General features: G+C 37.9%; 1 protein-coding gene across 1 annotated transcript in view; it reads left to right on the plus strand.

Annotated features, from left to right (window-relative positions):
• Nucleotides 1-2,858: 2,858 nt before the first annotated feature.
• The window catches only part of DDX46 (DEAD-box helicase 46), a 68,447-nt gene continuing 56,317 nt past the window's right edge, over nt 2,859-14,988 (plus strand). Inside the window, exons 1-5 of the mRNA XM_024995169.2 lie at nt 2,859-3,028; nt 5,202-5,390; nt 6,826-6,969; nt 10,417-10,513; nt 13,242-13,407. Coding sequence (XP_024850937.1) covers nt 3,012-3,028; nt 5,202-5,390; nt 6,826-6,969; nt 10,417-10,513; nt 13,242-13,407 — 613 coding nt within the window. The 5' untranslated portion in view covers nt 2,859-3,011. The remainder of the gene's footprint in view (nt 3,029-5,201; nt 5,391-6,825; nt 6,970-10,416; nt 10,514-13,241; nt 13,408-14,988) is intronic.

Consider the following 14,988-nt stretch of genomic DNA (forward strand, 5'->3'; position numbering starts at 1 on the left):
TTAGGAATCAATGAACTAAAATCGACTGAAATGTGAATTTAATTTAGATAACCATTACATCTACTACTGTGAGTAAGAATCCCTTAGAATAAGTGGAGTAGCCCTCCTAGTCAACAAGAGTCTGAAATGCAGTACTTGGGTGCAGTCTCAAAAAATGACAGAATGATCTCTGTTTTCAAGGCAAATCATTCAATATCACAGTAATCCTAGTCTATTCCCCAACCTCTAATGCCAAAGAAGCTGAAGTTGAATGGTTCTATGATGACCTACAATACCTTCTAGAACTTTCAGTACAGTACTCAATAAATTACATGATAGTCAACACTTTATTGTAGAGTTTATCTTAGATGATTTTGCCCAACTGTAGGCTAATGTGTGAGTTCTGAGCACATTTAAGGTTGGCTAGGTAGGCTGAGATGATGGGTAGGTTAGGTATATTAAATGTATTTAACACTTAACAGTATTTTAAACTTCAGTTCAGTCACTAAACTTAACTATGGGTTTATCAGGATGCAACCCCACCCTCAGTCAAGGAAGATCTGTATTATACATTCTATAAAGTATGATCCCTATCCAATCTCATTCTCCTTTGAACTCCAAACGCACACATTCGCTTTCAGCCATTATCACCTTCTGGATACCTAGTAGACAGAAACACTGATTTTTCTCTCCTTTTCCCACCAAATCTGCTGTGTCCAGGCCTTTTTCATCTCCACAAATTTACCGCAATCCACAGTAGCTCTGTTCAAAACCTAGGAGTCATCTTTATTCCTCCCCTTACCAGTGCATCTCACATCCTTTTTATCAATTAGTGTTTGGAAAGCTGCCTGGGGAATACATCCAGAATCTGACCACTTTTCATTGTTCCACAGTTTACATCTTTAGTAGTTTCTTATTTCTTTTAGACTGAAACACACTCCTTAACCTTCAGGCCACATACAAGCAATTTACAGTGGCTCTGATACTTGACTCCTTGATGTCCATTCTGTCCCATACTGGCTCAGGCTCTCCTTATCCTTGGCGTGGACTGCACTGCTGCCGCAAGTGGTCAGTAAATCACAGATGAAGGGCAGAAGCCTGTCTTGGAGTCTTAACTTCTTGATTTCATTTTCTAAAAATTCAAATTTATTGAGGTAAGATTTACATACAGTAAAACACACCAATTTCAAGCATATAGTTCAGGGAATTTCTTGGCCATCCAGTGGTTAGAACTTTGTGCTTCCACTGCAGGGGATTCAGATTGATCCCTGGTTGGGAACTAAGATGTCCCACAGGCTGTGGCATGGCCAAAAAAAAAGCATAAAGTGTACAGTTCAATGAATTTTGACATACATCCATGCAATGATTGCCACAGTGAAGATATGGAACTTGACTGTCATCCTTATGTGCAAGAACATAAAATAGTACAGAGACATGTAAAGTAAATGAGAGCCTGTCCCCAACTCCTTTATAGATTTCTGCTAAAACAACTCAACATTTCAGTGAGTTCAATAGGTGAGTCATTCTCCACCTTGATTGGATTGTACTTCAGAAGTACCTGAGAAGCTTGAAAATTCCCGATGCACAGGAGGGACTCCAATGAATCCAAAGAATGTCTGGAGGTTGTAAAGACCTCACCAGACCTACTCCCATAATTTACATTTTAAGATAACAGAATTAGCCAGAAGGTTTAATCCAGAGACTGTCCTCAGGCAGGATACATTATTGTTATATAATCCTAAGGAATGTAGAGAAGGGAAAAAAGTTTGTCCTTTCTTCCTCCTTGAGAATTCCAGACCCCTCTCTCCTTGGGGACCCCTAGACTCCTTATCAACCTGCCTAGGAAATGACTTTCTCATTATCAGAATGGAACACATGCATCCGAATGCACATATTTAAGCTCCCAAGTGCAGACAATGTTAAGAACCATGATAATCTGTGTGTGTGTGTGTGTGTGTGTGTGTGTGTGTGTGTGTTTGTGGCTCCTTGTGGCATGTGGGACCTTAGTTCCCTGATCAGGGATCCCAACCTGGACCCCTGAATTGGAAGCATTGGAATGCTGCCAAGAGAGCCATTATAATCTTGTGTACAGATGTTTAGCTCTTCCTCCTCTTCAAGGAGTTAAGTTCTTCTCAGTCTTCAAATCTTACTTCAAAGGTCACCTCCTCAGGGAAATCTTTTTCTGAATTCTGCTCCTATGGTAGAATCTCTTTCCTGTTGCAAAACTTCTGCAAGTGTTTGTATTAATGTCTATGTATGCCACTGGGCTTCCCTGGTGGCTCAGACAGTAAAGAATCTGCCTGCAATGCAGGAGACCCGGGTTCCATCCCTGGGATGGGAAGATCCCCAGGAGAAGGAAATGGCAACCCACTCTAGTATTCTTGCCTGAGAAATCCCACAGACAGAGGAGGCTGGCGGGCTACAGTCCCTTGGGTCGCAAAGAGTCAGACAGGACTGAACAACTTTCACTTCATGTCTGCCACTACATTGAAAGCTCATTGGAATCTAGAACATGCCTGACACGTAACAATATGTATAAATGAATATATAAATGAGAGTGAATTGAAATGTTTGTAGCATCTCTTAGCTCAGTTTAAGGCAGATATCAGTGTACGTCCTGGGACAGCTCAGGGATATTTATGGCGCTTCAGTGCTGCTTGTGAGAAAGACCCTCCCAGGGTCTGCAAGGTTGAGGCACTGCCCACTACCGCACCGAGACCGGCGGGTTGCGGTGACTGTGCAGGGAAAACGGCGGAGGCAATCGCTTTTCGCGCAGCCGGTGCTGTGCGGCCTCCAGGCTATAGGAGGAGCTGTGGAGCGACAACCACTTCCGGCCCGCTTTTTCCTTCCTGCCGCGGGCGCCAGCACGTCTTGTTTTCGTTGGCTGCGTTCGGATGGCAGCTGCCACTGTGGCTGCGGCCGCTTCTTAGTGGTACCCCTTTCCCGGCGTGCCGAGGGCGGTGCGTTCTCCTAATCTGTCCGGATCTCGTGCGCGTGGTTCCGAAGGGCGCCGGTTTCCCACAGCAGGCGGTATGGGCAGGGAGTCACGGTAAGGCGGAGCGCCGACCGCCGAGCGGCTTCTTTGCGGGGAACAGGCGGGAGTCGAGGTGGCCTCGGGGCCCGGCCTGGCTAAGCGGCCCCACGTGTGGCCAGCGCTGCCCGCGGCTGCTGGAGGGGCTGGGAGACCTCTGCTGAGGGAGTGGCTGTACTTGGGTGAGCGGTAGGCACAGGGTTCCCCTGCTCTGCCATCGGCCGGTTCGAGCCCCTGGAGCGGGAACTTGTAAGAGATCTCCAGGACTTGTAAGAGATCCCGCCATTTCCGCAGAGCTTACCAGGATCTCCTCATTCAATGGCGATCCCAAGTGAATTTCTCACCACTTCGTGTTTGGACCATATCTTTGGTCCCTAACGCTACTTTAGTTCTTTGTGAGCGCGGGATATTTTCTTAAGTTAATTGAAAGGAGCGTGTGGTCAAACATTTTTACAACACCCATAACTTTGTACATGACTAGGCTTTTATTTGCCTGGAAAATCCCATGGACGGAGGAGCCTGGTAGGCTGCAGTCCATGGGGTCGCTAAGAGTCGGAAACGACTGAGCGACTTCACTTTCGCTTTTTACTTTCATGCATTGGAGAAGGAAATGGCAACCCACTCCAGTGTTCTTGCCTGGAGAATCCCAGGGACGGGGTAGCCTGGTGGGTTGCTGTCTGTTGGGTCGCACAGAGTCGGACACAACTGAAGCGACTTAGCAGCAGCAGCAGCAGCAGGCTTTTATTGGGCTACAATAAATGCTTGTGACATGGACATTTACTTTGTAAATAGATCTCAGATTTCTTTATTTGTTTTTTATCCTTTTAAAACTGAGAATTGGGAGCTCTTACTAGAACTCTTTTCAAAAACAGTTTATATTGTTCCCTGGTTTGGGATCTTGAGATTTTTATCTTTAATGTACAAATTTGGTTAATATTTAGCGGTTACTGAAAGATAATTTATATGTTGGGTGATAAATAATAAGTAAGGTAGTAGTAGTTTACTGAGGTATTATTAACTTTCAGGGAAATGGGCAACGCTTAAGGGTAGAGCTTGATAAAATTTAACAAATCTATAAAGTTTATTCGTTTAACTGGATAAAGAGTATTTCCATAACTACAGAAAATTTCTTTGAAAGTCTTTGAAATCTCCGTGGAAGCGTTGGTATTTGTCTGGCCACCTAGGCGGGAAACCTGGAAGTGATATTTACTTGACTCCTCCTCCTCTCAATGTTTACATCCAGTTAGATTCTGCACTCTGTTGCCATTCCTGCTTTCCCTGACTTAATTCAGGCCTTAATCATACATTGCTCAGACTGCTACACCTCCGTCAAGTTGATTAGCTTCCTCTGATCTTGCTCTTCTAATTGATTCCACACCGCAGCCAGAATGATACTTCTGAAATAAACATAAGGTTATGTCATTTCCATGCTCTCATGTCCATTAGTTCTTACTGCTTTCAAGATGAACCCTTTGGGCCCTTCCCAAGAAGGTCCCTTCCATCCCTTAGGCCTTCTTCCCGACCGCTCTGCCTCATGACTTGTGCAGGGTTTGCTGTTGTACTTGACATTTAATTAGTCATTGAAATACCCAATACCCAGCTTTTGATACTTGTCAACAACTCTACACCTGACATTCTGACCCAAGCCACCAGTGTTTCTTACTTGCTTGGTTGCTATTTACTCATTTTCCCTGCTTCTGCCCTCGCCTTTCTTTGGTTTGTTTTCTCCTTAGCAGCCAGAGTAATGTTTTAAAAATAGTAATGCTTAAAATCTTCCAATAGCCTTCTCAAAGGGAAAAAAAAGACTATCCTGATAACTGCCCATAAAACTCTCCACATTTGGCTACCATGCTCCTCTCAGCTGTTTTTCTCCATAGCTCCAAATGACATTGTATTGACTCTTTTTTTTTAACTTGTCTTCTCTTCCTTTAGCAGCACAAAGCTGCTTGAGCCTCAAAAGCAGGAACTTGGTCTCTTTTGCTTACTGTTCTTGGTTCTCTAACAGTGTTTCCTCTCTACATCTGCTGAAGCGGAAGAGTTCATGCTTTCCCTCTAATTTTAAAAGAGTTGATGTGTAAAAAGTCCTTTCAGTGTTTATCTGCTGAGACTTTTAGGGAAAATAATAAAATAAATAAAATGTAATAGAAGCTAAGTGTGTTTGCTAAGCTTAATCTTTAACTTAATATTCTAGCCACTATCGAAAGCGATCAGCATCACGGGGACGCTCTGGAAGTCGATCTAGAAGTCGTTCACCCTCAGACAAAAGAAGTAAACGTGGAGATGATAGACGGTCTAGAAGCAGGGATAGAGACAGGAGGAGAGAGAGGTCTCGTAGCAGGGATAAAAGAAGATCTCGGTCGAGAGACAGGAAGCGGCTGAGGTAAGACGGTAATCTCCAAAGAACTCTTGATAAATTGGGCTTCTTTAAAAGTTTTAGTGGTCCCTTTAATTGGTGGTAGAATTTAGTGATCTGTTTGCTGGCTGGCTGTTTTAATCCCAGCTGATTTGATTAGGTACATAAGTGATTTGCCTAGAACAAAACCTTTTAAACAATATTTTTCCCCTTTTCTACTGTTAAACGGTATTTTAAGTTTGTAAACTTGAGGTGGTGTTTCTTGTAATCCAAAGAGAACTTAAAAATTTTTTTTTTTTAATTAGAGAAAAATTGCTTTACAATGTTGTGTTGGTTTCTGCTGTGCAACATCACAAAGAACTCTTAAAGCCCCCAGGAAAGGTTTAAAAAAAAGAAGTAAAAGTTGAGGTAATATGCCATTGAGGGGGTTCTAATCTAAACCTGTCCCAAGAAAGCCGATCCATGTGTTCAGAGCCACCACTAGAGCTGACTGGAGAAGGAAGAACAGAACAGGGCCATGTCCACTTCTTGTTTGAAATGATTTTAAAGGATTTTTTTAGATTTAACCAAAGAACATCCTAGTTTTTAAAAACTTGTACTTGATTAAATATTCCTTGGTACCACCCAAGGATCTGTAACTTCCCTGGTGGTGAAAAACAGTCTTTAAATAAAAATAATCTCACATGGCAAAAAAAGTTTTCTAATAAAGTTTCTCTTTAAAATAGGAAAGAAGACATGGTTATACAGGTGCTGTGAACTGATCCCAGAAAGAATTTAGAGTTTATCTTTTTGAGGTATTGGTTCTTAGGGAAAATATTCACCCGTAACATTGTGGATAGTATTAACTTACTCAGTGTTATATTATGTGGCCTCAGGAACAGTTTCATACAATATAGTCAAGTACTTATTAAGCATTGTATAAGATTTGGTCTCTTACTTTTTTTTTTTTGGTCTCTTTTTGATGTGAAAATAAAATTAGAAGATTTTAGAGCAAGAAGGATTTTGAGATGATTTGGTGACGTCTCTGCATTATGTAGGTTGAGGAGACAGACCCAGAGAGTGACCTGCCCTGTGTGGCGCTAGCTAGGAGCAGCACCAGGACAGAAACCCTTATCTCCTAATCTTTCCACAGCCCCGTTCTGCCCATCCTTATACTGAGATTTCAGCTGTCTTTGAAATTTAGATTTTCTGCTCTAGGTCTAGATTTCGAATAGCTATTAGTACATATTTCCTCTGTTTTTCAACAAACATCATTTCGAAATTAGTATCCTCATTTTCCCCCTTGACCACTTGTAAGAATTGGCTTTACTTGTTCCCTGTTAAACTGATTTGACAGTAAATTGAAATCTGTCTTTAACAGTGGTAATAATTTAGGAGCTTCTTTCAACATGAGGCACAAACCATGATCTGAAATAGAAGTTCTACTTGGTCAAAGACTAAATGAAACGTGTCCCCTTTGCAGGCGTTCCAGAAGTAGAGAGAGAGATAGAAGTCGAGAACGAAGAAGATCTCGAAGTCGGGACAGGAGACGTTCAAGGAGTAGAAGCCGAGGCCGAAGATCCCGATCTTCCAGTCCTGGCAATAAAAGCAAGAAAGCTGAGAATAGGTAATGTTAACATTGGCTGTATCTATCATGCAGGTTGGGAACTCTCTTCCCTACACTTTTAAAAAAAAAACCCTTGTAAATGCTGAATTTGGCTGTTACCATGAGCTGTTAGCTTAATTTCATTTCAATAAGTTATAAAGCTTGTAGTGCTTTTAGGAAATACCTAAATTCTGTTAGTTTGAATACTCATAATGCCTTATTCCTTCATTTAATACCTACTGTTAATGATCAGAAGTACATTTTATATACATCTTTGCGGGAACTATGTTTTTTTCTTTGAAGTTATTTTCTTAATGTTTCTACTGTTGTTTGACAAATAACATTTTTACATTGCTGAACTGCTATTCATAATGGGTGAACTTTGCTTGTGTAAGTTAAATCTACATGTTTCCTTAAGATGTTAGTACCATTCAATTATGAGATATTAGTTATATCTATTAGACGTAATATGTTTACTCTATATTTCTCTTGTTAATGCTTTGTTCTTTGCCTATTACTGTTTCTAAAGTGGTGTCCTGGCATATATAGCTTTGTTTCTGTTTTCTTCATATTGGTTATGAAGATTTTTTCCTCATTTATTTACTTTATAAATTTTACTTTTGTTTTATCAGGTCAGTGTTATAATGCCCATTGGGATAATTTTAAATTTAAAATATAAATTCAGAGAAATGAATGAAATATAAACATGCAGCTTACTAAGTATAAAGCAAGATTCATGTAACCACCACCAAAGTTAAGAAATAGAACATTATCTGTATCCCCCTGGAAACCCTACATGTCCCTTCGCTAACCCAGCTTTCTATTTGCCTAGATAAAATCACTGCTGACTTTAGTGTTAGTAATGTCCTAATTGTTTCTTTATAAATGGAAAAAGAATAATTTAGGTTTATGTGTTTTTTGATTTTATGTGAATGAGTCATGTCTTCTGTGTTTTTGCTAAACCTTGGGAGTTAACTCTGTTGCTCATAACAGTTTATTTTATTGCTGAACCAGTATCCTGTGGTATAAATATGTATGCTCAGTCGTGTCTGACTCTTTGGGACCCCATGGATTGTAGCCTGCCAGGCTCCTCTATCCATGGAAGTTTCCAGGAAAGAATACTGAAACAGGTTGCCGTTTCCTCCTCCAGGGGATCTTGCTGAACCAGGGATGGAAGCTGGGTCTCTTGGGTCTCCTGCATTGGCAGGTGGATTCTTTCCCACTGAGCCATCTTGGAAGCCCCGTGATATAAATATACCACTTTATCCATTCTACCGAGATAGATGTTTGAGTTGTTTTAACTTTGAGGCTATTATGAACATTTTTGTATATATATCTTAGTATACATGTGTATGGGCTTCCATGGTGGCTCAGACAGTAAATAATCCACCTGCATTGCAGGAGACCCGAGTTCTAGAGTTAGACACCACTGAGTGATTAAGCATATTAGCATATACATGTGTATGAGTTCCCCTTGGGTGTACAGCTAGGAGTGAAGTTACATGGTCATAGAATAAACATAGCTTCACTTTAAGTAATCCCAAATGCTTTCCAAGGAGTATATACTAATTACACTTCCAGCAGTATATGAGAATTGTGTCCCTTCATACCCAGTATTAGGTATTGTCATTCCTTTACATTTTAATTTGATAGACATGTAATAAAAATATCATTATGGTATTTGCTTTTCTTTGATTACTGGTGAAGTTGAACACCTTTCCATATGTTTTTTGGTCATTCAGATTTCTTCTTCTAAAGTACATGTTTAAAAAAATACATGTTTAATCTTTTTCTCATTTTTGTATTGGTTTCTCTTTTTAAAAAATTGATTTATAGAAGTTTTTGTTTTTAAATGTTCCAGATAATTGTCGTTTGTTTTATGAGTGGCAAATATTTTACTCTGATTTATCTTTTTACTCTGTAATGATACTTTTGAGGAACAAAGACTTAGAAGGAAGAAACATTCATAAAATGAAGGCAGTTAATAAAAGGATGAGGAAAATCTGACAAGGGCAGTGTGAAAATTATAGGCTGTACTCAGTCTGAACATAAAAGATTAGCATGCTGCTTTTCCCAGTACATCAAAAAGATAAGACAGATCATAAACTAATTGGGTTTATACCAGGAATGGAAAGTTGGTTTAACATTAGAAACTCTTATCAGTGTGATCCAAGATTCAAGGAGAAAAGCCATGGTTACTTAAGTAGATTCAGGAAAAGCATCTTATTAACTTCAACACACATTAATGTTTAAAAGTGATGGGCAAACGTGAATAGAAAAGTATTTAACAAACTGGTTATAAAATTAGGAAGCACTTTCAAAGAACAAGATATAAGGACTTTCACTACCAGGTGTCAAGGCTTGTCTATAAAGTTGTAGAAATCAAGAGTATGGCTTTATTGTAGGGGTAAACACATAGATTACTGAAACCTTATAAAGAACCTAGAATCAAATCTACACATATAAGATCATTTAATAAATGACTATGGTGACATCATAAATAGTGGGGAAACGTTTTTCCAATAAATGGTGTCAGGGATATTTGCTATCCTCTGATAAAATAGGACCGGCTACCTCCTTCTGTGCGCAGAAAGCATTCCCAAACAGATTAAAAACCAAATAAGATGGCAAAGCTATAAACTTTTTAGAAGTTTATGCTAGAGAATATCCTCTTTACCTCTGAGTATCTTCATCAAAATTGGAACAATTTCTGGATGCCTTATTTTTTAAGATTTATTTATTTATTATTTACGGCTATGCTGAGCCTTCGCTGCTCGTGGGCTTTCTCTGATTGCAATGAGCGGAGGCTCCTGTTTGTTGTGGTGTGCGGGCTTCTTGCTGTGGTGGCTTCTCCTGTTGTGGAGCACAGGCTCTAGATGCTGTGGCTTCTGTAGTGACGGCTCACAGGTATAGTTGTCCTGTGGCATGTGGGATCTTCCCCAAACCCATGTCCTCTTCATTGGCAGATGCATTCTTTACCACTGAGCCACCAGGGAAGTCCTCTTAAAAGCACCAATCATAAAGGAGGGGAAAGGTCAACTAATTTGATTATAGTACAATTAAGGAATTGAACTCATTTTTAGATGCCTTAAGTAAGGTCAAAATGCAAGCTTGTTGGGATTTGAAATATTATTACATATATCAGTTATCTTATAGACTGTTAATGTTTTGGTATAGTTCTCCATTTGTTACATTTTAAATTTCTTGTTTAAATTTTTCTAATTATTTTTACATGCTGTGTCCAATTTACCTTTGGTTAGTTTTCAGATATGGAGTAATATTCGCAGTTAGTGTTATGGGATTAATTCTTGTATTTCCAAGTTGCTTATTAATGGTATATAAAAATTCAGCTGAGCCTTGGAAGTTTATTTCTTACTTAGAAAGTAAAACACAAGTCTTAAGTGTTTTAAAATGAATGTTTCCAAAAACAGATAGATGATGTCCCCCTCTCTCTTTTTTTCTTGGCAGGTCTAGATCCAAAGAGAAAACAGATAGTGGGGAAAGTTCTAAAGAGAAGAAAAAAGACAAAGATGACAAAGAGGATGAAAAAGAAAAGGATGCTGGTGTATGTTTACTAACATAAATAATAGTATAGTATTGAGTTTGTTTCTGTAGTGACTAGTTTTTGGTTTTAATGCTGTATGTTTTATTTTTAAGTAAATGATAGCAAATTTGTAAAATACGTATAAAATGATAGTTTTCCCCATGAAAACATTTTTCTGAAAGTTACATATCTATACACATTATCTACTTTAGTATATAAAATGTGATCATACTGTGTGCACTATTCTGTGACTTGATTTTTTGTTGCTTTTAAATTATGAATTACTTTATCAATATATATCAGTATATAAGGTCTTAAGAATAATGAATCACAGTATACAAAGATTCTGACTTAAGAAGTAGAATACCTTTCTTTTTCCTTTTGTTAAATGTTGGCTATCTTTATGTACCTGTTTACATAGGTATTGCTTGTTTTTAATGCCTGCATAGTGTTTTGTTGAAGAAAAGGTAAATGGGTATTTAGGCTGTCTGTAGTCCACAGTTAGAAGCAATGGTAGATTAATCCTAGTACACATGTGTTCTATGAATATAGTATAGGGTAAATTAATACCAGTAAAATAAATTACTCTATCAGTGGGTATATAGCTTTCCCTCAGTATTGGAGGGGGATTGGTTACAGGACCCCTTTGGATAGCAAAACCTTCAGATGTTTAAGTCCTTTATATAAAATGACTTAGTATAACCATGGGTATCCTCTCTGCATAGGTTGTCATCTCTAGATCACTTATGATACCTAATATGATGTAGATGCTGTGTGAATCATTGTAAATACAATGTAAATCCTATGTGAGCGGTTGCCAGCCTAGGGCAAATTCAAGTTTTGATTTTGGGAACTTTCTGGAATTTTCTTTTCCTGCATATTTTTGATCCACTTAGTTGAATTTGGAGGATGAGGACTCAGATCCAGAGGGCTGGCTCTAAAGATTTAACATTTTGATCGATAGTGTCAAATTGCCCTCCACAAATATTGTGAAAATTAAGATTTTAGACGCGAAAATGTCTGTTTCCTCACATTCTTGCCAACATGGGTATTTTGAAATTTAATTTTTGCAAATGTTATAGGAGGTAATTGATATCTTGTTATTTTGAGTTGCATGTCTTTAAACATGAGTAAATAATGTAAACCAATAATTAAATAAGGCATTTTAAGTTTATTTACTATCAGCACTTTTCTTTGAATTGCCTATTCATATCTTTTGCCCATTTTACAATATATTATAGCTTCACTTCCTTTTTTTTTTGAGATCTAATTTTTTTTTTTAGTGGTTTTTTTTTTAAGGGAACTATTTGCTGAGCAGGTTATCTAAGAGATTAACACAAGAAGTCTGGAGGTCTGGTTTCTGATTTAGTTTCTACTGTGGAATGACTGGGTGACCTTGAGAAAAAAACATAAGCTTTCTGGGGCTCATCTTCAGAGAGTATGGAATTATGAAGGATGTAAATTCAGGGACACAGGTTTTGTTTGTTTAAGAAATAAATTTACTTTAAAAATATAAATATAACCATATTATAAAATACTTAGAAAGTCAGAAATAATTCTCTGTAATTCTAGATACCCAAATGCCATCATCATTGCAGTTTATTAGTATTTTCTTTGACGGTTTTTTTACATGTGTGTTTCTATACCTATTTACATAATTATAGCATGGACGGAGGAGCCTGGTAGGCTGCAGTCCACGGGGTTGCTAGGAGTTGGACACAACTGAGCGACTTCACTTTCACTTTTCACTTTCACGCATTGGAGAAGGAAATGGCAACCCACTCCAGTGTTCTTGCCTGGAGAATCCCAGGGACAGGGGAGCCTGGTGGGCTGCCATCTATGGGGTCGCACAGTCGGACATGACTAAAGCAACTTACCAGCAGCAGCAGCAGCATGTATAAAATTTTGATATTAATTTGATATTTATTCAAGGACTTAATCTTTAAGTCCTTGATTATGACTGTGAAAATGATTTGTCTTTCCTTTGAAGAGTATTGTTGATAATCATGATACAAGCTTTAGAATGGCTGTTCCTAGGAAACTTAGACCTAAAGGCTAAAAGATCAGAACTTCTTAATGATGTTGATAAATAACTCATTTACTCACTTGTTTGAAATAGAAAATTATGATAAAAAATCCTTCTCATGGAGGCAGTCTTGGAGAAGTTTAAAGGATTTACAGTTGAGAGTAATAATTAGGGAACTTTGCTTGCCAGTTCTTTTAGTTTCCACTTTGAGGGAGAAGTTGAATTCATATGTGCATATTGGTAGTAACTAAAGGGAGAGTAAGTTATAGTATTTGAAGTTTGTCTTTGGCTTCCCTGGTGGCTTGGGTGGTAAAGCGTCTGCCTACAATGCGGGATATCGGGGTACGATCCCTGGGTTGGGAAGATCCCCTGGAGAAGGAAATGGCAACCCCCTCCAGTATTCTTGCCTGGAAAATCCCGTGGACGGAGGAGCCTGGTAGGCTGCAGTCCACGGGGTCGCAAAGAGTCGGACATGACTGAGCGACTTCACTTTTCTGCTTTATTAGTTGAAGATACTTTTGATTGTGACTTCATTTTGTTAGTTTATTCCTTAATATATTAAAAAGATGTGTAATCTAAATCTGGTCAGAATTTAGGAGTTTTGTGTGGACACCTGTTTTTCCTTTTCTTTTTTTATACTTAGAAGAAGTTATTTGGAGTGTCACTAGAAGTAAAACTGTTGATCCTTATTCTCTTCTCTCTATTTTTTATTTTCACCCCAAGAACTTTGACCAGAATAAGCTAGAAGAAGAAATGAGAAAGAGAAAAGAAAGAGTAGAAAAATGGCGAGAAGAGCAACGTAAAAAGGCCATGGAAAACATAGGGGAACTGAAAAAGGAAATCGAAGAGATGAAACAAGGGAAGAAATGGAGTTTAGAAGATGATGATGGTATATTCATTTGTTTGCTAATAGCCTAAATAACAATTCATGTAGAATAGTCTAGGATTATAAGTGATAGACTATTGTTTATTGTGAAAAAATACACATAATGTTTACTATTTTAACCATTTTTAAGTGTACAGTTCAGTGATATTAAGCCAATTCACAGTGTTGTGCAGCCATCACCACTGTCCATTTCCAGAACTTTCCAAACAAAATTCCAAACAAAACTCTGCCTTATTCAACAGTATTCGTCATTCCAAACAAAAACTCTGCCTTACTCAACAGTAATTCTCTATCCTGCCTCCCCCTACCTCTTCATTTCTAATAACATCCAATCTACTTTCTGATTCTGTGAATTTACTCATTCTAGGTACCTTATATGAATGGAATTGTATAATATTTGTCTTGTGACTAGGCTTATTTTATTTAGCAAAGTGTTTTCAGGGTTCATCCATGTTTTAGTCTATATCATGATTTCCTTCCCTTTTAAGTCTGGTAGTATTACATTGTATGTATATACCACATTTTGTTTACCTATTCATTTGTTGTTGCATATATAAGTTGTTTCCATCTTTTGACTATTGTGAATAATGCTTCTGTGAGTATTGGTGTGTGCGTATCTGATTGAATACCAACTTTCAGTTCTTTTGGGTTTATACCTAGAAATGGAGTCACTAGATTTATTTTGAGGTTTTTCAATGCCCCTTTTCATATTACTTTAAAATTTTAATTGGAGAGTAGCGTTCAGTAAGGATCACTGATTTTACTTTAAGTGGAGAGTTGGATGCTTATGGGCAGTCAGTAAATAGCTCTTTAATTTTTTTACTTCAGATGTTAGTAGTGAGGGTAAGTTAAGGGCATGTTTCCAAGTCCTTCTGATTTTTTTCCTAAGTTAGAAGAGCAACATTTCCCCTGCACATCTTGATTATTTTTTTCTTTTTTAAATTATGAAAGTATGATAGTACATTTACGGGAGACTTGGAAAATACAGAAAAAAGTTACATATATTTCCACTATATATTACAGTTATTTTTTAAGTAGATAAATTAAGGTTTTTAGTTGGAGTTTCAGTGTCAAACTCTCAAAATTTGATGGCATGAATAGACAGAAAAGTAGAAGGATATAGTAGACCTCAAAAGCACTATGAAGAAAAGAACAAAAAAAAGCACTATGAACCAATTAAACATAATTAAGATTTATACAGTTTTCACACCAAAGCAGGATACAAATACTATTCAAGTTTCCATAGACTGTGAACCAGGGGACACTGGAACATATCCAGGGACATAAAGCAAAGTGTAAAAATTTCATAGTCTACAGGTATTAAAATCATACAGTCTGTTCTCTTATGGTGAAATTATGTTAGGAATCAATATCAGAAGATATTTGAAAATAACACACGTATTTCAAGTGCAGTGTGACATTTACCAAGAGAGAACTTTGACATAATCATTGAAAGTCTCAATAAAGTTAAGAGACTGAAGAAACACAGAGAGTGATTGCAATGAAGAAAGCAATTAAATGAGAAATTAGTATCAAAATGAGAAATTAATATCGAGGATACTTTAAAAACTCCATGTATTTGGA

The sequence above is a fragment of the Bos taurus genome, chromosome 7 (genome assembly GCF_002263795.3).
Source record: "Bos taurus isolate L1 Dominette 01449 registration number 42190680 breed Hereford chromosome 7, ARS-UCD2.0, whole genome shotgun sequence".
NCBI classification, from domain to species: Eukaryota; Metazoa; Chordata; class Mammalia; order Artiodactyla; family Bovidae; genus Bos; species Bos taurus.